The sequence below is a fragment of the Herpailurus yagouaroundi genome, unplaced genomic scaffold (assembly GCF_014898765.1).
Source record: "Herpailurus yagouaroundi ecotype Mexico unplaced genomic scaffold, PumYag 77, whole genome shotgun sequence".
NCBI classification, from domain to species: domain Eukaryota; kingdom Metazoa; phylum Chordata; class Mammalia; order Carnivora; family Felidae; genus Herpailurus; species Herpailurus yagouaroundi.
The window spans coordinates 42,964,457-42,989,415 of NW_024412388.1; the positions used below are offsets into that span (position 1 = coordinate 42,964,457).

Genomic DNA, 24,959 nt, shown 5'->3' on the forward strand with positions numbered 1-24,959 from the left:
TCCCAGGCTCTGGGTGGAGGGGGTGGCCTGGTACGGCGGCCCCACCGCGGCGGAGAGGGGGAGAGGGGTCGCTGCGGGGGCTCTGCCTCCCGGGAAGTGGGGCCGGGCCAAGCCCACGAGCGGAGGGGGCAGGCCCTCTCCCCTTCCCCGCGCCTGTGGGGACCCTACGCCTGTGTCCGGAGGAGGCCGGCGTCCAGCAGATGCACGCGGTGTGGAGGGGGGAGCGGGGGAGAGGCGGGGAGGAGAAAACCCACAACAAAACTTGCGTCGCCGAGCTCACGGCTCGACTTGAATGGAAGGAGCCCGCGCCCGCGGAGCGCAGCGGCGAATCGGGACAGCGCGTACGGCCGGCAGGGCGCGGCGCGGCGCGGGGGCGCAGCAGGTACCCGGCGCGGGTGGGCCAAGGGGTCCGGGCAGAGCCTGGGCGGCGGACTCGGACTTCCCGCCTGGTCCGGATGGTCCCCGCAGCTCCCCCCGGGCGGGGCCGCGGCATCCAGTCCCCTAGGTGGGAGCCCTGCACCGGGTGCGCGGCCGAGAGTTCTACCTTGGGAGTGCGACCCCTCCGCGATCGCGACCTGGGCAGGGGCCTTGTCTCCTCTCTGGCCACAGGCTGGTCCCAGCCCTCGCGCCCCCCCCCCACTCCCCCGTTGCGCACATCTGGAAAGAATCTGAGGGCGGATGGGAGGGGAGTGGGGTGGAAGGACGCGGGCTGGTGACCGGGAATGTGGGGGCAGGTGGAACTGGGGAGGGGCGTAGACCCCTGTACTTAGAGCCCAGGCGCGCGTCTTACTATATCAGCTCACCCCAGTTAGTTCGCCCTTCGCCCTCGTCACAGACAGAGAAACTGAGGCCTAGAGAGGGGCAGAGATATGTTTCCAGGAAGGGCGGACAGGTGAGGCGGAGCCCGCGCGACAGCCGCTCGGACCCGCTCGGGGCTTGGCTCCCCAGCCCAGCGCCGCGCACTCGCCAAGCCAGAGCTCTCAGCTGGCACCTGGTGTCCGTCTGTCTACGCGGCTGCCTGCCCCCTGGGACAGCTGGACTGAGCGGGGGTCGGGGGGGGGGGGGTGTGGAGCGCGAGGAGAGAGGTCGGCGCCCTCCAGCGAAAGCGGCGGAAGTGCCAGGTTGTAGGTCTTGGAACCGCCAGGCTGGGGAGGGGGGTTAGAATACCTGATGCGCCGTCAGGTGGAAGAGGAGGTGGTGGCGGCCGCGAGCTCTTGGCATCAGCCTGGTCTGGGGGGTGGGAGTGGGCAACCGCCGCGACTTAGGGACAGAAGCAGACGCGGCAGGAGAATGAGAGCGGCGCTGACTGTCCCGGGTCCCCAAGGAATAGAGGGATGCGCGCCTGGCGCTCGGAGTGCATCATGGACCTGTTGAGGCCCCCGCAACCTGAGTAGCTGCTCTTGGGCTTGGGCAGGCGGGGGAAGGTGAAGCAGTGGTTTAGCAGCTCCAAGAGGCACCACTGCTATGAACCAGGAGAGCCTTCGGGTGGTCATGTCCCCTTTTAAGGACCCAGTCTATTCTAGTCTAGAGTGCAAGTTAAGAAATGTTAGATTCAGGAAGACTTGGTGGCTCAGTCGGTTAAGCGTCTGGCTTCAGCCCAGGTCATGATCTCTGGGTTTGTGAGTTTAAGCCCGGCGTCCGGCTCTGTGCTGACAGCTCAGAGCCTGGAGCCTGCTTGGGATTCTGTGTCTCCCTCTCTCTCTCTCTGCCTGTCCTCCTTCTCTTTCTCTCTCTCTCTCTCTCTCTCTCGCTCTCTCTCCCTCTCAAAGATAAATAAACATTTAAAAAAATTTTTAAAAAGAGAAATGTTAGATTCAAATGGCTGTTTTCACAAAATCTTGTGGGAAAATACTTTGTGCTTTGTATCTGAATCTTAGGTAAGGGGTGACTAATGGTGGCACCTTTAGGCCTAGTAGAGTCATACTAAGACCTCTGACCATGACCTGCCTGGTGCCCTTGATGGCTCCCTATCACCAGCACCTTAGCATAGTGGCTGATGCCTTTGGAGACTTGGACCTCTGGTCACATCCTCAATCCCCTGCCCCATCCAGTTTACCCTTTATTATTTTTTTAAAAATGTTTATTTAATTTTAAAGAGAGAGACAGAGCACGAGCAGGGGAGGGGCAGAGACAGAGGGACACAGAATCCAAAGCAGGCTCCAGGCTCTGAGCTGTCCCCACGGAGCCCTACATGGGGCTGGAACTCACGAACTACAAGATCATGACCTGATCCGAAGTTGGCCGCTTAACCAACTGAGCCACCCAGGCACCCCTGTTTTCCTTTCTTTAAAGGCACCTCCCTCTTCTCCCATCCCCACACTGTACCTTTGCTCATGTCCTTCCCTCTGTCTGGAGTGCTTTTCCTCCTCTTTGTCCATCTGGAGAACTCCTGGAGGCTCTGGGCAGGAGTCAGAAGACACAAATTCTAGTCCTGGCCTTAACTTGAACATACTAATCTGTGAACTGAGGGGGTCAGACTAGATAATTTTGCAAATCTTTTCCAACTCTGCCTTTCACAAATCCATTTCTTCGTTCTGCAAACATTTCCCGAACACTCACTCTATGCCTGGGGAGTCAGGAATGGCTCAGCTGAATCTTGCAGGATTCAGTGGGCCAGCGGTGCTGTGGGAGCACCAAAGAACTTCCTCACCCAAAGGGGAGCAACAGCTTCCCAGAGCAGGGGCGTTTGAGTAGGAGTTTGATGGGGATGGGCAGCTATGGGAGCCCCTTTGTGCTTGAGTTTCTTATCTGCAGAGTAGGAAGATTATGTCTTAGTTTTGGGATTTCTTTTAGAGGCAATAAGATGCAGCTATCTTGGGCTTAGCACCAAGTGGGGGATTAGTGAATTTTTACTGTATTTGAGTGGAGGAAGAAGGTGCCGCTAGGGGCTGAGGATCTGTGTCCTGATTTGGGTCTCCCTTCCCCTTCCTTCTTCTAGTTTTGCCTTAATCTCCACTTAAGCGCTTCTGGGCCTTAAGGTTTGGTTCCCTAGGGGAGGTAGGTGCGGTGAGAGGCAGCTGGTCCCAGGGACTTCCTCAGTAACAGGAACCCCATGTGTGTTGCACTAGCCCGATGCCAGCAACAGGTGGACATGTCATTTCATTTAATTCTCACGAGGAGCGCCCATCTCCATTGCCTTATCTCACGAGGAGCGCCCATCACGAGGCTCAGGTGGTGAAGTGGCCTTGTCCAGACCCACATGGCCGACAGGAGTGGAGCCCATGCCCTTCTGTTGCTAAGGCGCTCCCTGATAGAGAGCTCACTGCAGGCCGAGCTGCCCCTCTAGCTGGCCATTTGCTGAACCAGCGGTGTAAATTGTGCCTCACCAGGGCCTCCTCACTCAGGACACGAAGAGGCCAGGGGCCCACTCTCTCCTTTATTCTTCCCTCACACAGCTCCAATGTGGCTGAGCACACAGAAGGGGCTTTAGGGGCTTATCTGGCTCAACATTTTTAGAAGAACAACAACAAATCGAGACTCAGATGGGCCAGGATGTGGCCAAGGCCACACATAAAACCAGGTGGTGGAGCTGGGGCTGCCCAGGATCCCAAGTTGCAGAGGATGAGGTGGGACTCTTTAGGCCCTGTCTGTTCTTCCTCCCTCTCTTGTCCATCCAGCTCATCCTCTCCATCCCAACACGTCTCTCTGTCCAGACCAGGCTTGTGGGCCTTGCCTGTACCGTTGCACAGCCTCAGAGAGCTCCTCACCGGTCCATCCATAAACCTGCCCATGCCACTCTCCTGCTCTTCAACGGCTCCTCATCTTTCCTAAGATCCTAAGATAAGGATCCCTCTCCCTAACTAGGCTTTCAAGTCCCTTCTTGGCCTGGACTGCCCACCTGCATCACTCCCTGTCCCCAACACCCACCAGACGCTCTAGCCAGCTTGGTGGAGGTCACCACATGGGCTCTTTTGCACCTGGGCCTTTGTACATGCTGACCTCCTTGCTTATATCACTCTCTCCCTTTTGCCTGATGTTCACCCTTTATGGCTAAATAAGGCATCACTTCTTCTGGGAAGCCTTGTTGGCCCCAGGCAAGGTTAGGTCTCCTCGGGGCCCCTACGGACTCTGGTTTCCCTCCATCACACCTCTGATGACACTGGGATTATAATACTCAGTTTACACCTACGTCTATTACATCCATGCCAGCACTGCCTCATAGAAATATAACGTGAGCCATAAATGCAAGCTGCGTACATAATATGAAATTTTCTAGAAGCCAGGTTAAAAAAATAAAATGTAAAATTAATTTTAGTAGCTTATTTTATTTAACTAGTTTATCCAACATACATAATTAATATAAAAATAAATGAGATGTTGTGTGAGATACCCTAAATATTAGTGATATTCTACATCCTCTTTTGTACTAGTCTGTGGAATCCGTATATACTACGGATTACACTTATAGCACCTCTGAATTCATTCTAGCCACATTTCAAGTGCTCAGTAGCCACATACAGCCACTACTTTGGACGGTGCAGGTGTGAGCTTCTTAAGGGCGGGAGCCCAACCCGAGTGCTCTGTCTGGGTCCTTAGTGCTCAGCTGTGCTTGGCCCAGTGAAGGGGCCACGTAGCATTGTGGTTAAGGCCCTGGGCTGGGAGCTCAGCTTCACCATTTAACAGCTGTGTTACATTGGCCGATCCCATTGGGCCTCAGCTCCCTCATCTATAAAGTGATGGTGATAACATTTTCAATATAGTTCATACTGTTAATATAAACAGATACAGTTTTATAGATCTTCATGGATACACACCGAAGGGGAGGGAGGAAAAATCGCTGGTCCGGTGAGTGCACAGGATATGTGGGGAGGAACCTTCTCCCTGGCCTCCTGCCCTGGTTGATTTGGGGACTGTGCCCACACTCCCCCCTCCCAGAGCCCTGGTCCGCAGTGGGGTCACACACTGGTCTAATGCTGGTGGCTCCCGGGACTGAAGGCTTTTGAGCTAGTGAGGGGGGAGGGGGAGGGGAGGAGTTACAGTGTGCATGGGGATGATGGTCTGTAGACTGGCTGAGGATTCATTGCCCGTTTGGTCAGGGGATGGGGAAGCAGGGGTGTGGTAGGGTGGGCATAGGGCCAGGCTGCGGCAAGTGATCCTTACTGCTGCCAACCGACCCCTGAGGCCTGGGAGCTGTACGTGTGCTAGTAGGCCCCCTGGTTTTCTGCCGGGCCAGCAGCTGGGGTCTGAGTCTGCTTAGACCTCGTAGACCTATATGGAGTCAGACAAGCCTGGCTGCTGCCCCTCTTCTCTCTCCTCACACATCTCTCTCTCTGTCTCTCTCTCTCTCTCTCTTAATGGCTTACCAGGGCTCACCCAGTCTGGGGTGGAGGGAGGGGCAGTAGTTATTGAATTGGGCTCTGCTGCCCCCTCTAGACTGAGAGCAGGGAACTTTGCCACCTCACTTGTGTCCCCTGTGCCAGCACAGGGCTGAGGGCAGACAAGACCTCACCTTGGAGAGCTGGCTGAGCCAATGAGTGAGGCAAAGCAGTGTCTGAAATACTGCAATGGCCACAGGGCAGCAGGAATTCGTAGGAGGCTGGAGTCTGTAAATCTGCGGGGAGGTGGGCCTGGGACCGGACTGAAAAGCACAAGCAGGATCTGGACAAGAGAAGAGGAAGAAGCAGGGGGTTGTGGGGTGGGCAGTGCCCATGGATCAGATATTAGTGGTAGGAAGAGCTAACATTTATTGAGCACTTAGGGTATACAGTATGTGCATCTCACTGACTCTCATGGTGTCTCCATTAGGGTGGACAGGTGAGGAAGCTGAGGTTTGATGGGTGACAAAACTTGCTCAGGGTCATACAACTGAGAGCCAGAGCCGACCTCAGCCCTGGCTAGTTGGCTCCAGTGCCTGCCTTCCTAACCGGACATCGGCAGCGGTGGCCAGCTCCCAATTTACCCAGGCCCAGCATCTTCTAGCCGTGTGGGGTGTGGTCCCCGATCTAGTGCCTTGGAGAGAGCCTCAGACTGGGGCAGGGGTCCCCTGGGGCTGAGTGCCTGCCATGTACCTGCATTTGTAATTGCTGCAGCAGTGACAGCAGCACCGCATCACCCAGGAGGTATCAGGTGCTTCACATCTGTCACCTTGCTGACTGCTCCAGGATGCTGTGGGTTTAGATGTATTATCTGCCTTGTAAGGTGAGGAAATAGGCCTGGGGGGGTCAGAGCCATTAAGTGGTGGAGAGGGATTCAAACTGGGGTCTGTGGGACTCTAGAGTCAGCATACCTGAGCTATAGCCTGTCACATCATCCCAGAGATGTTTGCTAAGTGCCTTTCTGTAAAGAGAACTCCAGAGACCAGCCCAGAGACCAGCTAGGTCCATGGGCTGCTAAAGATGGAACCCTGCATCTTCCTCATGGCCTGAGGCCATCCCCAATGCCCCACCCCTGCTGCTCTAGGGGGCTATGCAGTGCTCGGGAGTGGTCCCTTGCAGGTGGCAGCAGGCTCTGGTGAGGCCAGCTGAGAGTGCAAACATCAGGAAGGGACTTGGAAGGGATGGCAGCAGCACCATTCACTGATGCCTGCCCTACGCCCAGCTCCACCCAGACACTGAGAGTGGCTCACAGCCCTACATGGGAGAAAGACACCTTCACGTATTCACAGCCTAACCCAACTCATACCCTGGGGGAACAGTGCTGGAGGGTCCTGGGGCAGCTCAGAGTCTTCCCAGGGGACACATAACTGGTGTTAGTTCTTAGAGAAGTTGCTAACTGCACAAGAGAGGGAGAGGGCTTCCAGGCAGAAGGAACAGCATGTGCAAAGGCCTGGAGAGAGGAACTTCTAGATAGACCTGTATGACTGGGGTGTGGGTGCTGGAAGAGAGACAGGGTCAAGCCCTGAACATCCTAGAACAACAAGCCGAAGAGCTGGGATGTGCCCTGCTGCTGCTGGTCCACCATGGCCTGTGGCTCTGGACGAGATACAGGGCCTGTCAGCCCCGCCTGTGCCAGGGCAGCAAGAGCTCCACAAAGTCCTGGCCAACGCCTGCAAGTCACAGTTCCTCCTGGGCCACAGATTCCCCTTCTGTGAAGTGGGTGTCCGGTGCTCAGAGCCAGGACTGGTAAGGGCTGCTGGAAGTTTTGCAGACTTGCCTAAGGACAGGGCTTCACCTCCTCCCTCCAGAGGGTAGCCCTGATGAGGGGGAGGTGGGTAGGGAAGGGAGGGTGGCAGCAGATCGGACGTGTGTGTGCCCAGGATCCCTGGGTAGGCTCTGTCTTGTGCCTAGGAGGGCCCTAGTATGACTTCCATAGGCCCTAGCCCTGTGCCTGCTGTCCCTAACAGGTGAAGTCTGACTCACCCCCTCCTGCAGGCACCATGGCCCGGAGCAGGGCACTGCTGTTCCTGTTGCTGTTGTCATCGCAGCTGCAGCTGGGACCGGTGAGCACGGTGAGGCCTCCGGGGTTTGGCCGAGGTGGTGCCCACAGCCTGAGCCCTGAAGAGAACGAATTCATGGAGGAGCCAGTGTTGGTCCTGAGCCCTGAGGAGCCAGGGCCTGGCCCTGCCACCATCAACTGCCCCCGAGACTGTGCCTGCTCCCAAGAAGGTGTTGTGGACTGTGGTGGCATTGACCTGCGTGAGTTCCCGGGGGACCTGCCTGAGCACACCAACCATCTGTCTCTGCAGGTGAAGCCGCCATTGCAACAGCGGTCACCAGGGGCTGCCCTCTACATCGCGGCTCCTGGCCCAGAACCCCCAGTTCCTGTGGCTCCCCAACCCCAGACACAAGGTGCTAGGGCATTCCCCCCTCTGATGTCCCAGTCACAGAGTAACGTGATATTATAACTGCTTTGTTTTACTTGGAGGAGTCTGGGCTGAGGGAAAAAAGGACACAGATCTGCCTGGCAGCCGACCCTCTGAACGGACGGGGTGCCCAGACACCATTACAGGCCAGGAGAACAAGAGAAAGTCGACCCTGATTGATGCTCTGGGGGCTCAGAGGATAGAGTATTCTCCCCAGCTGAGGTGCAGGCTAGATTTTGAGAAGTGGGACACAGTGTTCCAGATGGGGGACTCTGGGAGTTCTGGTGCACCCAACTTTGTGTGGCCCAGCAGCTCTGGAGGAGAGAGAGGGGCTCTCTCTCGTACCCATTTCCAGAGATCAAGCCTAGTGAAGGAAAGTGATCTGCCCAATGGTCACTCAAACTGATAGGTCTAGGGTGATGGTGGAGGGAGCCCGCGGCCAGGGTAGCCCATGAGGGAAAGGGACAAGTTAAGGACAACACTTACTGTTGGTTCATTCACTCATTTATTCATAAGTCTCCCGGGTGCATGCTTGATACGTCTGGTGCTGTGTCAGATGCTGGGCGTGTAGGGAGGACTTGAACAGCCTATGGGGGAGGCAGAGATCTAAACAGGTAAAGACAACAGATGGAGACAGAAGGACTAGTGCTGTGGGGCCCATAGCAGTTCCTAGTCTGGCCCTAATCCAATTCAGGAAGGCTTTTGGAGGAAGGTTTTAAAGCATTCCAAAGGGAGTGAGGACCCAGGTTCCTCTCCCCAACCCGAGAAAGGGAGCCAAAAGTAGTTTCTGGCTTGGGGTGGGGAGAATGGGCTGCGGATGCCTGTCATCCAGTGGGAACATGAAGGGAGCGGGTCTAGAGGGGAGGCGGCACTCCAAGTTTGAACCACCTGGAGATGCTCCCATCTGGGCTCCTCGAAGGTGGGACCTGCATGCCTTTTGTGGTCACTGCTGTGCCTCCAGCGCTGAGACCCGGGCCTGGCCCAGACCCAGGGCCTGTCTGCATGAGGGTGAATCCCAAGGGAGGTGCCCAGCAGAGGGACTGGCTCCTGGGACTGGGACTGAGGGTGGGGGCAGGCCTCTAGTGAGCCTGCCTCCTCACCATCCCTGGCCCTTACTCCCCAGAACAACCAGTTGGAGAAGATCTACCCCCAGGAGCTCTCCAGATTGCATCGACTGGAAACTCTGAACCTCCAGAACAACCGTCTGACTTCCCGAGGTGAGGGATCACCCAGAGCCCAGGAGAGGGACACGAGGGGGTGGGGACTGGTGCCCATGGGAAGAGCTCCACCCTGCAGATCCTGGGATACGAAAAACAGCAGGGCTGGGCTGGCAGCAGGGCCTCACGGCCAGGGGCTCCCTGTGGTTGCCTAAGAGTCACCCCTGTGGGTTTCTGAGACCTGGGAGTTGGGTCAGGGGAAAGGCTGAGATTCCCAGGACCTTTCTCATAGACTCTTTATTTTTATTATTATTTTTTTTAACATTTATTTATTTTTGAGAGAGAGAGAGAGAGAGGACGCGCGGAGGAGGGGCAGAAAGAGGGGGAGAGCCTGAAGCAGGCTCCGGGCTCCGAGCTGTCAGCACAGAGCCTGACACGGGGCTCAAACTCATAAACCGCGAGATCATGACCTGAGCAGAAGTCAGACACTTAAGCGATTGAGCCACCTATGCACCCCTCTCATAGACTCATATTCACAGAAGGCCTTCAGAATCAAAGATGCATAGAACACTCACATTGTAAAAAGTTATTTTTTTCTGATGATGAAAATAATTTATAACAGAAAATTTGGAAATGTAGAAAACAAAATGGAAAAGAAAAAACCCACTTATAATTCTGCCACGTGGAGTTAATCACTACTAACGTTTGGGTATGTTTCTTTCTACTTTACTTATATGCTGTAAGATTCACCCAACATAAAAGTACAATTTGACGAGTTTTGGTAAGTTTACATAGTTGTACAACCATCACCACAATTCAATCTAGTCTCTTTTCTTTGTGTTTTTTCATTTATAGCTGAGCTTACAGTTTAGATATTATAACTGTCATAATTGCCCTGCTCCACTTAGCAGTTAGCAAAGCAGCATTTTTCATGTTGCAAAAAACTCTCAGTGGCCATCATTTCACACAGCGGCAGCCGGGTATTCCACAGAGGGACCCTGCACGGTTTATGTAACTGTTCCCTCTCCTTAGATGCTTGGGTGCGTCCCAGCATCTGAGGGTCTGGGAGCCCGGAACTGAGTGTCAGAGGCTGGCCTCAGGACTGGAGAAGGGCCAGTTTGGCTGGGCTCCCAGCAACAGCCGAGTCCTGACACTACAGCTGCCAGCTGGGACAGGGATGGGCCAGATGGTGGCGGGGGTGGGGGGGCACAGGGGCCACAGCTCTGCCCTGCAGAGGTATGAGGAGGGTCTCTGATCCTCTAGGGCTGCACCTGAAGAAAGCACTCCTTCCTGATGGGGAAGGGTGGGGATGGGTCCTCTGCCCCGTGGCCTGACCTTATGAGGACCCATTCCCACGTGGGTGCCCCCGAGCAGGTGAAGAATTGGTCATTTGTGAGTAGACACTGTCTACCTGCTCCTCTGAGCTGGGGCTCCTGGGAGCAAGGGGAAAGAAAACAGGGCTGCTGGGACTGGTTGGGAAGGGATCAGAACCCAACATGCCTCAGGGAGGGCCCTCCCGGTCCTGGCAAGTGGGGTGGGCACTGGGGGGGGGGGGTCGGTGGTGGTGTGCTCCCTTGTAGCATCTCCTTCATCCAGGGCTCTGACCGATGCCTGTCCTTTGAAGGGCTCCCGGAGGAGGCGTTTGAACATCTGACCAACCTCAACTACCTGTACTTGGCCAATAACAAGGTAAGGGGCCCCCTGGTGTTGGAGGCTGAGCTCAGGTCACTGGGTCCCCATTGCTGCTCAGACATGGTCCCGGTGAGACCTCACACCTCACTGCAGGGCATCAGAGTGGTCAGATAATGAAAACGGAGGCCAAGGCCTTACAGAAGTGCAGGAAGGTGATAGCTACTTGGAGGGCTTCCTGGAGGAGATGGCATTTGAGCAGGGCCATGAAGGGTAACGGGATTTCAGCCAGGGGGCCTAAGGGGGAGGCACTGCCAAAGAGAGAGCATGAGAAAAGGCACGAAGGCACTCAACTTCAAAATATTTGGTGTGTCCCAGGGCTCTGTCCTGGCCTCTTCTCTCTGAGGTCTCTCGAGGTGACCCATCCCCTCCCCAGGCTTTAGCACCCATCTACATCATGGCCATGTCCAGTGGCAGCCTCTAGCCCTTTCCACTCCTCCCACAGGAGACTCAAAGATCCACCCGCCTCCTCGACATCTCCCCTAGATGTCTAATGGAACTAGAACTCTGCTTGCCTCCCACAACCCCGAAAGCCCAATTCTCCTGCGGCCTTCTCCCCCGCCCCCCATAAAGGTCATCTCCAACCACCTACAGTGCCGCTCAGCTGAGCCACAAATCCAGGGCGCTTTGCTCACCCACGCCTAATCCCACTGCACGCCCTCGGCTCCCCTCCAGCCCCGTCCACCAGCCTGCACCACGATGGCCCTGCTTGCCTGTTTGCTCCTCCTTCTCCACAGAGAAGCCAGAGTGACCTTTAAAAATCACACCTGCTTCTACCCCGCCAACCCGCCTTCCCCATCTCAAAACTCCTGAGGCTTTACTTTCCACGCAGAATGAAAGCCACACTTCTCCCCATGGCAGATGGCCTGTGTGTGGGCCCCCCTGCCTCTCTCAACTCCTATTCCCACTCACTCCCTCTCCTCCAGCCCCCAAACCTGGCAACCCCCAGGTGGGGCCTACACTCGCTGCCCCTGCTGCTGTGGGTGCTCTCCCCTCAGATGGCATTAACAGTGCCTTAATGCCTTAAGTGTCACCTGTTCCCCGAGCACCCAACCCAGTTATTCCGTCTTCAGCCTGTTTTAACTCGCTACCACTATTGGATACTTTTGTGCCTTGTTTATTGTCTTCTCTATTGAGATGTAAGCTTTGGGGGTGGGGGTGGAGGCACTTCTCTGTCTTGTTCCTCAGGACACGTCCAGCTCCTGGACGCATGCCTGCAGTGTTGCAGACTCAGGGACTACTGTTGAATGAATGAAGGCTAGACACTGGGCAGGGGGAGGGCGTGTCTGGAGAAGTGGGTGCTCACTGTAGCTGGACAGAGGGTCTGAGGACAGGCAGGGCAGGGGACAGGCCTAGGAGGCTTTGAATGTTTAGGGCTGTGGGGGGCCACGGAGTTCTGTTTTTGCACACTCAGGGGAGTGGGATGGGCTTCCAGTTTAGAAAGATGGCTCTGGTTGCAAAGAGGAGCCCAGGTGAGCAGCAGGCAGTGAGACCCAGAGCTGGCCTCTGCCTGCCATTGGTCTTTCTGCCCCAACTCTTCCCTTTCCAGCTGACGTTGGCACCCCGGTTCCTGCCAAACACCCTGATCAGCGTGGACTTCGCCGCCAACTATCTCACCAAGATTTACGGGCTCACTTTTGGCCAGAAGCCAAACTTGAGGTCAGAGGTCAGAGGTCAGACGGGGGCCCTGGGCTCAGGCTGGGGAAGGGGGAGAAGCTGAGACACTCCCAGCCCCAAGCCAGGCAGAGGACAGGCCCTGGAGGAGGGGCATGCTGGGCAGTGCAGGCATGATGCCCTTGCTCAGGGCTGTGGTGAGGGATGCCCACGGGCTGCAGGGGCACAGGATCTGAGGAGTGAAAGCAATCAGTCCAAGAGGCAAGGACAGAGAGTGATGTCTGTGGAACTGTGGGGAGCTGGGTGGAGGGTCTTTCCCTCCTTCCCCAGCCCCTGTGGGAAGGAAGCATCTTCCAGCAGACAGAGCTGCCCCTCCCCAAGAGCTGCTTTGGGAAGAGTAGCACAGGTGTGTGAGCAGGGCAGGGTGGTTGGCGGGGGGGGGGGGGGGGGGGGGGGGGGGGGGGGCAGGTACTGACAATCCCTGGTGCTGCTTCTGCTTCCGTCCCTGAATCTGTCATCTCACTTGATTCTCTCCATGGGGTCACTGTGCATGGTCCCATCCTACAGATGAGAAGGCTGAGGCCCAAGAGAGGCCACACAGCAAGAATGAGTTCTTTTATGTTTAGAATATCTTCTCTTATTTTTTATCTTTGCTCCTTCTAGTATGTTAGTTCCATGAAGGCAGGGTCTTGTTGGTTGTGTCCACTGCTTATATCTTCAGAGTCTAGAACAGTCCTGGCACATAGGGACAATCACTATATATTTGCTGAATGAATGAGAGTTCACCTCCTCTGAGCCAGGGCCTGTAGTGGACACTTGAGACAAAGAGGTAGCAGGGATAGCCCCCATCGTGGGAAGTCCTGCAGAACTCAGAGCCAGCTGCTTGGGGTTGGCACGCAGGATTCCAGGGCTGCAACAGTCAGGCAATGACTGAGAACCTTGAAGGGTGTGGAGGAACACAGACTAGGGGTCAGGAAATCCTGTTTCTGCCACTGACGTGAGGGGGCAGCCTCTGGTGGGTCCTTGGTCTCCTTGGTTGTTTAGGAGGCACTGGATTAGGTGGGGTCTGAGGTCCTTCAAATGGGAGGAGGGTGCCCTGGGCCCAGGCCCAACCTGAGCAAGGTCTGAAGGCTCATCAGATGAGCTGGTTGGAAGAGGGGTGGGCATGGGTGGGTGAGGACCTGTGTCTCATCCCCCAGATCCGTGTACCTGCACAACAACAAGCTGGCGGATGCCGGGCTGCCGGACAACATGTTCAACGGCTCCAGCAACGTCGAGATCCTCATTCTGTCCAGCAACTTCCTGCGCCACGTGCCCAAGCACCTGCCACCTGCCCTCTATAAGCTGCACCTCAAGGTGGGAGGGAGAGCATGGGGAGGGGCGGCAAAAGAGCAGGGTCCTGCAGTGGGGGAAGAGCCCAGGCCCACACAGGCACCGTGGTGAGGCTGTGGGGCCTTGGGCACACGCCGGAGGGCACAGTGTCCACTGTGGAGAACCAGGCAGAAGCCTGGGTACCTGGCTGTCAATATCACATGCAGCATCCTCCAGGCCTGTGCCTCCTCGCATGGTTCCCCTAGACTCCCCTCCATATCTCATCCAGGGCTCCGCCCCTGCCCCTCAGCTGTCCCTCATGCTCCCCACCATCCCACCCCTCAGAACAACAAGCTGGAGAAGATCCCACCAGGTGCCTTCAGTGAGCTGAGCAATCTGCGTGAACTGTACCTGCAGAACAATTACCTGACTGACGAGGGTCTGGACAATGAAACCTTCTGGTGAGCCCCACCTGGGCCCTCCGTGTGAGCACGGTAACCGGGAAGCTGCTCCCTGGGCCCACCCTGCCGGGTCTTCTCACACATGCCTGTCACCTACCTGTCCCCCACCAGGTTCCTGGAGAAGGAACTTTGGGCTTGTGCCTTTGCTGACACGTCTGTCCCCAAGAACAAGTGATATGTCTAGAGAAGGCCTGCCCCACTTCCAGTGAGGCTGGCTTCTTGGTACAAAGTTGAAACTGGAGTATACTTGCTGAAGGCAAATATGTTTTCATTTTTTAGGGCCCAGGGTAGCCACAAAAAGCCTTAAATAATTGGTCTTCAAATTGACTTCTATGTGTCAAAAACCATGCTAGATTCTTCCTTCACCAACGTGTCACTGAATCAACCCAAGGACCGGCTCCAAAAGGACTGAGCTCCCCTAGTGGGCTAGTCACAGAGCTGCATTGAGTTAGAGGCAGGTCCCTCACCATCTCCCTTGGGAGTAGGGGTGGGACCAAACACCGTGGGCCTCGGCCAACCATCCTAATTCCTTCCTGCCACAGGAAGCTGTCCAGCCTGGAGTACCTCGATCTGTCCAGCAACAACCTGTCGCGGGTCCCGGCAGGGCTGCCGCGCAGCCTCGTGCTCCTGCACCTGGAGAAGAACGCCATCCGGAGCGTGGATGCAGACGTGCTGACGCCCATCCGCAGCCTCGAGTACCTGCTGCTGCACAGCAACCAGCTGCACGCGCGCGGCATCCACCCGCGGGCCTTCCAGGGCCTTAAGCGGCTGCACACGGTGCACCTGTACAACAACGCTCTAGAGCGCGTGCCTAGCGGCCTGCCCCGGCGCGTGCGCACTCTCATGATCCTGCACAACCAGATCACCGGCATTGGCCGCGACGACTTCGCCACCACCTACTTCCTGGAGGAGCTCAACCTCAGCTACAACCGCATCACCAGCCCACAGGTGCACCGAGATGCCTTCCGCAAGCTGCGCCTGCTGCGCTCGCTGGACCTGTCCGGTAACCGGCTGCACACGTTGCCACCCGGGCTGCCGCGCAACGTGCACGTGCTGAAGGTCAAGCGCAATGAACTGGCAGCCCTGGCGCGCGGAGCGCTGGCCGGCATGGCCCAGCTGCGTGAGCTCTACCTCACCGGCAACCGGCTGCGCAGCCGCGCCCTGGGCCCCCGCTCCTGGGCCGACCTTGCCCACCTCCAGGTAAGGGGGAGGGGAGAGCGGCTGGGTCATGCCCGCGTGAGGTGCTACTGGCATGGCTGCCCCGAGCCCACCCATCTTCTGGGCCCAGGTGAGGGGTGGGTAGGAGGGACTGGCCGTGAGGGGGGTGGCGTTGGGGGTGGGGCGGCTGGACCAAGGAAGCGGCTGGCTGGCATGCCAGGATACAGCAGTGAAGGGCTGGTGTGGCCAGGCTGAGCTCAATACCTGCAGGTACAGGCTTGCAGAGGGCTGTGGGGATAAGAAGTCATGGCTGCAGGTAGGGGGCCCACGGTTCAGGAGGACAGGCGGGGGAGGGGGTGGGCAGGGCCAGTTCAGGTGGCACTGGAGAGTCAGGCTCACCCATCTGAAGGCTCAGGTACAGGTGGCTGGGAAAGGCTGGGCTTGGGGCAGGGGAGTGGGTGAGGCCTGGGAGGCAGGCTGACCTCATCGGGTCTGCAGAGGGTGGGGGGAGCCTGCTTGAGGCGTGCTGGGCTGCTCAGTGGGTGTGGCTGCTGTGGCCACAGTTGGAGTCAGGTGGGATATCGGCTGTGAGCAAAACTTCCCACTCAGTGAGGGCTGAAAGGGAACTTGAGAAACCTGGGAGGCAGGGCCTAGGTGCTGCGAGGTCAGGAGCTGCCCCCCACTCTGCTGTCCTGCGGGGCTCCCTTCCCAACATGTCCCCTCCCTGTCTCTCAAATGTCACCTCCTTGGGAGGTCTTCCTTCACCACTTGTCACCCTCCTCTGCTTTGTTTTTCTTCCTGATCCTCATCCCTCCTGGGCATTAGGTCATCCATCTGCTTGTTTGTTGCCTGCTCTTTTGCTGAACCCGCAGCAGGCATTTTAGTCTGTCGTGTTCGCAGGACCTCAGTGTGGTAGGCTCACAGTACACGTTTTTCGGGGGAGCTGTCAGGATGAGGATGTCTGAGGGAAACATAGGGGAGAGCCCACAGAATGGGGGGCAGGGAGGTGGGGGCCAGCCCTGAGGGTAGGGCAGGGGTAGTTGGGGGTAGGCAGCTGGCCTTACAGGAGCAGCTGTTAGCCGGGGTCTCTCCTCACCCAGACAGCCCTGCTGGGTGCCAGACACCAGGATCCCGTTACCTGTGTCAATCCCTCTTGGTTTTCCTCCGGAGCCCATTCTCAAGGAGCTCGAATCCCATCGTCCTCCCCTCCATATTTGCTCCTCTTGAAGTGTATTTATTTTGAGAGAGAGAGAAAATACGAGCAGGAGAGGATCAGAGGGGGAGAGAGAGAGAGAGAGGGAGAGAGAGAATCCCAAGCAGGCTCTGCACTGTCAGCACAGAGCCCGACGTGGGGCTCGAACTCATGAAGCATGAGATCATGACCTGAGCCAAAGTCAGACACTTAACCCACTGAGCCACTAGGTACCGCTGTGCTGCATTTCCTAACTCACTGAAGGGGGTGCCCACAGGAAACCTGGAAGCTGCCCTTGACACCCCCTTTTTCACACCACGTGCCCCCAACATCCATTGTTACTAAACTCTGCCAGTTCTACCATCGCATCTCTCAACTCACTTCTCTCCACCCCTGCTTCCCATACCCCGAGCCACCCCCCTTTCTCACCTGCACCCCGGCTCCATAGGAGCTCTTCACTCCCTTATTCTGTATGCAGTCGGTAGGTATCTTGAAACACATACACTCACCTTATACTCCTGCTCAGAACCCTTCTGTGACTCCCCATTGCTCTTAGACCCAGACCAGAATCCTTGCCGCAGCTCTCAGGGCTGGCCTGCCTCTGCTCCTGGCTGAGCTCCTTGGTTTCCCAGCCACACTGGGCTTTACTCATACTGGCCTTGCTGCTGGAAGCATAGCACCCTGGGAACACCTCACTCATTCATGCCACAGTTGTCCCGGGCCTCCACCACGTAAGACACAGCTCTAGAACTGAGAACCTGACAGGGAGTAAGGTAGATGGGTCATTACCATCCTAGAGCCTATAATATGCCTAGGACTTAGTTCAGGTGTCATCTCCTTCAGGAAGCCCCCAGTGATGGGCAGGTATATGAATTCAGTCAGGGATGAGGTGTCTGGTGGGGGGATTCTTCCTTACACTGTCAGATCTTTCTATAAGCAGCTGCCCCCACTGCTTCAGAGCCCTTGCCTGTGCTGGCTGCTGTACTCCCCTGACCCAAGCCTGGGTCGAGGCCACTCCCCTGGGCTCCCTCAACACAGCCATTTCCACTAGCTGTCATTGTCAGATTCTGCGTGCATCTCCTCCGCCACCCTGACCTCCAGTGCCAGAGGCAGCTTCTAGTGGATTCCATTTCCCCAGCACCTGCGGGCATGAGGATGTTCGGAATGAATGAGGAAGTGCCAGAGCTGTGTGGAGGGGACACAGTGGGGAGCAGGGAGCCCTGCTGGGTAGAGGAGGTGACCGGGAGGCTCCCTAAGGTGTGAAGCTGGTTTTTCCCCTTGAATCTTGAATCTAGATTCATGGCCCCCAGTTCCTGACCCTGAGCCCCCTCCTGTCAGGGTGAGGAAGGGAGATTAGAGATGATGGAATCCCACCTGTGCCTACACAGGTGTGTGTCAGAGCGAGTATGTGCAGACAGCCTGAGGGGCAGGCAGTGAGCCAGGCCCATGCACGTCCAGGTCTCCTGCCTGCTGCATGTTTGCTCTGCTTCCTGGGAAAACCACCCCATTTCCCTGCCCACCTGCTTCCTGGACTCCAGGCATGTGGTGATCCCAGGACTGACCAGCCTAGGTCAGTGGGCCTTGAACCCTTGCTCTTGGCCCCTGCCCACATGGCCTCTGAAGGCCACAAATGAGCAACCCCACCTGTATGGACCCCACCCTCACCCTCATCTGGGACCAGTGTGGGAATATGCAACCACTGGAGGACCCCGGGCCTCTGCCCTTCTGGGATCTTCAGTCTGATAGGGGTGACAGGTGTACTAAGGAGGAAGGACTGTGACACTCAGATATCTTGGCTGTGAATTCATGTGGGAAGACAGAAGGAGCTGCGTAGGACATATAACAGTTAGAACAAGGGTTTGGAGTCAGGTGCTTTGGGTTCCAGCTTCATACAGGCTGTGTGGCCTTGGACAGATCTCTTAATCCATGTGAACCTCTGTTTCCCCTCCTGGAAAATGGGGACAGTTAAAGGCCCCACCTCACAGGGTTATCATAAGATTTAGATAGGCCAGGTGGTTGGTGGGATCTTTGCAAGATGTTAAGTGTTTTGACTCCCCTGGTCATCTATATAGCTGCTGGACATCGCTGGGAATCAGCTCACAGAGATCCCTGAGGGGCTCCCTGAGTCACTTGAGTACCTGTACCTGCAGAACAACAAGATTAGCACTGTGCCTGCCAATGCCTTCGACTCCACGCCCAACCTCAAAGGCATCTTTCTCAGGTAGGAGGTCCCCTGGGGCAGTGCACATGCCCCTCTGGGTTCAACCCTGGCTCTAGTGGGATAGTTGAGGCATGTGGGAACAGCTCCCAGGTAGAGGTCAGTGTTTGAAGCCTGGCTTCACTGCTGACTGGCTCTGTGACCCTGGGTACATCACAGAACCCCCCCCCCCCCCGAGCCTCTGTGTCCTCAGCTCTCAAGGGAGGGGACAGTCCTGGCCAAGCCTGGTAAGGTTTATAAGTTTGTAAAAGGGCTTCAGGAACTTTAAAAGCAGTGCATGTGGGCATTATTGATGTTACCGTGGCAGGAAGGGAACCAGGGAGCACGGATGATGGCTGTGCCCATAGCTGGCCAGGCTGTTCCCTGGGCCTCAGACCCAGCAGAGCAGGTGCTCAGGCCCTTGCTGAGCTCTGGGGGCTTAGAATGATTCTAATGGGGGAGCCAACTCCCCCAGGAAATGAGCTTTGGTACAGTAGAGTCAGGGTGGTTCTTCCCAACACCCTACCTAACCATCCCTTCAACTCAGGGAGAAGGGACAGATCTGAGGAGGCAGAATGTGCCCTCCCAGGGGAGTTGTGGCCCAGAAGGCCCCAGGCTGGGTTGGGGTGGAGTGTGACCTATGCCTGGGCTCGTGTGGGGGGATGGGGACCAAGGCACAAAGAATCGAGGGGGCCTGATATCAGAGCCCAGCCTCTGCCTCCCTTCAACCCAGGTGTGTCCCTGGCCCAGCTTAACCCTGGCCTTGCCTGTGTGCCACTCCACACCAGGCTTCAAAGTAACCCCAGGCTGGCAGCACCAGAGCCTCAGGCCTTGGGGTTGATCCCAGAGGGAGGTAATCCCAGGCTGAGAGGAGGCACCTGTTTCCGCCACTCCTAAATTTTAGAGCATTTGCAGACAGGGACCTTCCCCTTTTGGATGAGTGGCCCAGCGTCCACTCCTACCCGCCAAGCTGTAGCCACACTGAGTAGCTGGGACTTTTTATGACACACCATGCTTCTTAGCAGCCCCCGCACATCTTTTATGCTTCCTGTGCCATCTTCCTGGAGAGCTCGTTCCCTCCCCTTTACCGTCTAGGCTGGGTAAGTGTGGGGACTCTGAGGGTTAGGCCTCTGACACTGACCCCAAATGGGTGGCCTGCACAGGTTTAACAAGCTGGCCGTGGGCTCCGTGGTGGAAAGTGCCTTCCGGAGGCTGAAGCATCTGCAGGTCTTGGACATAGAAGGCAACTTTGAGTTTGGTGACGTTTCCAAGGACCGGGGCCAGTTGGAGGAAGAGGATGAGGAAGACGAGGAGGATGAGGATGAGGAGGATGAGGAAAGGCGATAGTGACGGGGTGAACCGGATTTGACATAGGTAGGTGGTCTGGGGGGGGGGGTACACTGACCTCTCCCCACCAGCTTCCTGTCCCTGACCCCGGTATAGGCCCTGGGTGAGAGGCTGGCAAAGCTGTGGGAGGCCAGCACAGGCTGGGGAGCTCTCCAGGGCGATGAGCGCCCTGATGGGACTGGCACAGGCACTGGGATGGTGGAAGCAGGGCATGGATGTGGGGGCCTGGAGGAGGCTACTGTGGTGATCCGGGCCAGAGGCGATGGGGGTGGGCAGTGAGGTTGCAGACAAGCAGAAGGCCTGAAGGGATTTGGGGGAGCGACAGGCAGACTCCAGAGGCCAGAGTAGTCCTGCTGGGCCAGGGTGAGGGAGAGGACAGGCCCCCAGGTCTAACTTGAATTCCAGATGGACGATAGTACTAGGAGAGCAGATTTGTTGTGGTGGGAGTGTCGAGTTAGGCGGGCCTGGAGTGTGCTCGGGAGCTGCCCAGAGGTGGGCCAGGTATGTGGGTCTGGGGCTGGAGGTTGAGGTCTGGGCTGGAGATGGGGGTCCAGACATTATCAGCCTGGAAATAGTCATGAGGCCACAGGAAGCTCGGGGAGCTCGCTTGGGGAGAGTGACAGGCCGTGGCCAGCTGCAAGGGAGCCTGCAGAAGGGGCTGACACAGAGTGGCTATGGAAGGAAGTGGGACAGAGGCAGATTATGTGCATATGCAACACAAGCACCCTACATGTGCACACAGTGCACCAACCGACATGTACCCGTGCTCACACATGTCCAAACATGCATACGTGTGCATGGATAACACACACTCAGGACACAGAGCGCACACAGACACACATACATGTACTCCACGACACATTCACAGGTGCAGGATGTGTGCATGCTTGCATGCACTCGCGCATGCATGTGTCTACACCCGTGCATCCCCACGGCTCTGGTGGAGAGAGTAGCTGTGTCAGTGCTGCTGAGAGGCAGGTGGAGGTGAGCACTATCAAAGGCCTGTCAGATTTATCCACAAGAAGGTTACCCGTGACCTTGTGGGGGAGCAGCCTCAAGGGCAGTGAAGGTGGAGAAAGTAGCTGGCAAGGAGTGGATCCAGGGAGCATAGACAACTCTGTCAAGAAGTTTGGCCGTAAAGGGATGAGATGAGAGGGTGGCACGGGGAAGAGGTATGAAGTTCAGGAGGGACTCTGTTTACTTTGCACCCTTTTCAGAAACAGAGTTGATGGGAGGGGCTGGCCCGGAGGGGGAGTTAAAGATGTAAGAGAGGAGAGCAGGGAGAAGCTAGCCCTGTGGACACAGTAGGAGGGTCTGGCTTTGGCAGGAGGCTCAGTCCTTCCACTGTGTCAGGAGGGATGAAGGCTGCAGTCACACACAGGACAGTGGCTTGGTGGCTGAACATGAAATCACATCAGCCCGATGCCTTCAGCCTTCTGTTTTCTCTGTGCAACAGGAGGTGCTCAGCAGACCGGGGTGGGTGTGGAGAAGATGGACCATTGGATCCATCCATGGCTGGGGTTTTGGCCAGGTGTGTGGGACAGAAGGGTAAGGAACAAGGACGTTGAGGGTGTTGACAAGAGAATGGCTGCAGTTGTGGACCCCGGGGGTCAGGCTGGGAAGGAAGGAGGTGCAGACAGGAGGAGTGTGGGTGGGCTGGGTCTCTGGAGAGGGACGTTGGAGAGTGGGCACAGTGTGGTGAGTAGCCAGGAGGAGAGATGTGGTCAGAAGGGAATATCAGAATGAGCTGAGCTAGGGGTCACAGGGTCAGGCTGTGGCCATGTGAAGGGGCCCTTGGGCCACTGTTAGGACACTGAAAGCAGGGGCTTGGGTCAGAGTGGAGACTTGAAGGTGGTGGTGAGGATCCCATGGGTGGATGACAGAGGGAGGTGTGGCTGACAGAAGAGTGTGCGTGGGGCGGTTATCCCACCATGGAGAAGAGGCTCTTGGGAATCCCCTTCCTCTGTTCTCGGAGCCCAGGAGTATGAAGTGGAGATCCTTCTCTCTAGGCATTGTCCTCAGGCAGAGCCAGGGGTCAACGATGGGGGTGAACAGCTGTCCAGTGAGGATGCTATATCCCTCATTGAGGGGGATGGGGAGTCCTGGGATGGGAGAGAATCTGTCCTCTCTGGAGGACATTGGCCTCGGTCGGGTCTGTTGAGTGGGGCCTTGGGAGAGGCCCTGGGGAGTGGCCAGAGGGACCTAAAAGCCCTCTAGTCAATACCAGGCCTGGTCACATCAGCAAGAACACCTCTCAGTGGGTGGCCGGCTGGTTCTGGGCTCCCAGGGGCAACTCTGCCTCCTGCCTGCAGTCGCCTGGCCCTCCCAGAGTCCCCTGGGGGGCCCCCAGCTCTAATCTACCTTCCCAAAGCTGGCACTTCTGCCCTGGCCTCCCTGACTCTCCCACGTGTTCTACAGGACACCGGACCGCCAGACCCCTTTCTGCAGCACGTACCTGTGCCCTGTGAGCCCCACTCTGCCATGCTCACAGACACACCCAGTGCCACCCTCACCAGCCACCCTGCACCCCACTGCCACAACACAGGCTGGACACACAGTCTCCCATTCCCCCTTGTTCCTGTAGTACCCCACGGCCAGACACGTGCAGGCAACATGACACAGTCACACACTGCTGGCTGCACGGAGCAAGCCCACCATACAGTTCCCCTCTCCATCCCACGCCCTCCATTGCCATCATGCCCTTGGACTCCTGCAGACTCAGGGAAGGGTCTGACCCTGCCCTGGCACTCACGGGCGCCTGCTCCCTTCACCTTGGACCCGCATGTGCACGCGTGCGCGCGCGCGCACACACACACACACACACACACACACACACACACACACACACACGAGTCCCATGAAAACAGCCCTCTATGGCCTATGCCACCGACATATCTTGCCCCAGCCAGAACTGGCCAGAACAGCTTGCCACCTGCTCATCCGTCTGTTCGTCCGTCCACTGGAGAAGACAGAGTTATCTTGGTGCTCTCTGTGGCCAGGTGCCTGCCACCCTCTGGAACTCACAGAAGCTGACTTTTGTTCCTTTTCTTCCCTTTGGGGACAGGAACCTTTGGGACTGCTGCCCTGGCCTGCCTGCCCTGACTCCCAGCTGCCCAGGCAGCCACTCCCTGCCAGGCCCTGGCCGGCCACAGGCATGTCTGTGATGGGAAACCCCACTGAGGCCAGAGGGAAAGTCTCCTGGGGTTGCTGGGGCCTTGGGCAGAAGTCAGGCGGAAGGGCAGTGCCAGGCAAGGAGGAAGGGCCCAGCTGCCCTGATGACATACCTTTTTTATTCTTTGGGCCTGTGGGATGTTCTGGGTGCCTTGGGTTTTTAAATTCTTTTTTAAGAAAAAAAAAATGATAAAAAACAAAACTGATTTTTCTTGTTATAGAAAAACTAATATAAAAGCATTACCCCTTTCTGGCAGCCTATGGCCGTGTCCGTGTGTGCTTCCTGCCAGGTGCCAGGCCAGTGCCTGGCTGGGGTGGGCAGGATACAAGCACCTGAGAGCCTTTCCAGACCAGCAGGAGTCGGCACGAAGTTCAGTTCTTGGGCCCACAAAGTAATCCACAGGCAGAGGTCCAGAGACGCAGGGTTTAGTCACAGGTGAGGAGGCCTGGAGGCACGTGTGACCGTCAGCTTGGTGGGGGTCAGCAGGTCCGGCCAGCACCACCACACTGGGCTTGTGAGCTCACTCCGCGCTTCCAGAGGCTGAGCATCTGAGCTCACCCAGAGGACCGCCTGTGCACTGAGTGGGCACTACTGATGGGGTTTGTCCCCAGGATGGCTGGGGTGGGAAGGGGACTAGAGGCAGGCCTGAGACCTAGAGCAGGGTCTACTTGGGGGCCCAGGTCTTTGCAGGCCTGCCCGGGGAAGAAGTGACGGACACGCCTAGTGCTCCCACCGCCCCCAACAGTGCCAGAGTTGGAACTGGAAGGCAGCCCCCGGCTCAGAGCACAGGTGGTGAGATGCCCAGGAAGCATGACCTCCCACTACCGGAGGTGTGTAAGCGTGCTCCTGTCAAAGACCAGATTCCTGCCTTGTGGTGGGCCAGGCTTCGTTGCTAAAAGGGCCTTAGAGATGTGACACAGGGAAGGGACGTTTAAGCCGGTCCACACCACTGTGGGAATGACTGATAGCTTGACCTCTGACCTCTCTTAGGTGATTAGGCCTGAGTGAAGGAAGGATGCTCCCATGGTGGACCCCACAGCCCCCAGCCCTGCAGCGAGACGGGGATCCTAGGATCGGGGCCCTTCTTGGACTCCTTAGATCATGGCCATGCGAGGAGGATAGGAAGGAGTTCAGGAGCGGGGGCTGGGAGGCAAGTGCCCTCCTGGTTCTCTGAGTGACTTTGGGAAGCCCATCCCCTCCCCCCAGCTTCAGTGTCTTCATGGGCTCCTCTGTGCAAGACTCTGGAGCTAGATGTTCTCCCCAGAGCACATTCAGAACAGGCAGTGTGGCCACGGCTCTTCTGTGTCCCCTGGAGCCTCCTGGAGGCACCCTGGGGCCAAGGACAATGAGGGAGAGAGTCTGGAAATGTCCTTGGGCACATCCCCTCCTTAAACAAAGCAAAGGCCCCCGATTTACACTCTGCCTCCTGCATATGACAGGTCAGACAGGCCTGTCCTCATTCCAACCTCCAGGGACAGGCTCATTTGCACTCTGGCTGCCCAGGCAGGTCTGTCCATACACTGACAGGCCAGCTAGACCTGTCTACACTCCAGCTACATGGACAAGCCTGTACATTCTGGCCACCTGGGCAGGTCTGTTCATACGCCGGCTGCCCTGTCAGGCCAGTCTGACAGCCTGTATGAGCCCAATAAAGAAATGCTGGCTGGGGGGCCTGGGTGGCTCAATCAGTTGAGCATCATCAGACTCTTGATTTCAGCTCAGGTTATGATCTCACGGTTTGTGAGTTCGAGCCCTGTGTTGGGCTGATGGCATAGAGCCTGCCTGGGATTTTCTCTCTCTCTCTCTCTCTCTCTCTCTCTTTCTGCCCCTCCCCTGCTCGCATTTCTTCCCTCCCCCCAACCTCAAAAATAAGTCAACATTAAAAAAAATGCTGGCCAGGGTATGGTCACCAAGCCCACA

General features: G+C 57.0%; 1 protein-coding gene across 3 annotated transcripts; it reads left to right on the forward strand.

Annotated features, from left to right (window-relative positions):
* The first annotated feature begins 280 nt into the window (after nucleotides 1–280).
* Nucleotides 281–24,722, forward strand: PODN (podocan). 3 transcript variants are annotated; one of them, XM_040470274.1, is made up of 11 exons: nucleotides 281–382; nucleotides 7,311–7,624; nucleotides 8,865–8,958; nucleotides 10,523–10,587; nucleotides 12,137–12,246; nucleotides 13,401–13,557; nucleotides 13,858–13,973; nucleotides 14,516–15,173; nucleotides 18,396–18,544; nucleotides 19,684–19,894; nucleotides 22,286–23,299. In XM_040470274.1, exons 2-10 carry the CDS (start codon nucleotides 7,316–7,318, stop codon nucleotides 19,865–19,867), a joined length of 1,842 nt encoding a protein of 613 aa, XP_040326208.1. In that variant the 5' UTR covers nucleotides 281–382; nucleotides 7,311–7,315; the 3' UTR covers nucleotides 19,868–19,894; nucleotides 22,286–23,299. The 3 variants fall into 3 exon arrangements, with proteins under 3 accessions (XP_040326208.1, XP_040326209.1, XP_040326207.1); XM_040470275.1 differs by lacking the exon at nucleotides 281–382 and adding an exon at nucleotides 6,186–7,061; XM_040470273.1 differs by lacking the exons at nucleotides 281–382; nucleotides 22,286–23,299 and adding an exon at nucleotides 24,030–24,722 and having other exon boundaries at nucleotides 7,283–7,624.
* Nucleotides 24,723–24,959: the final 237 nt, after the last annotated feature.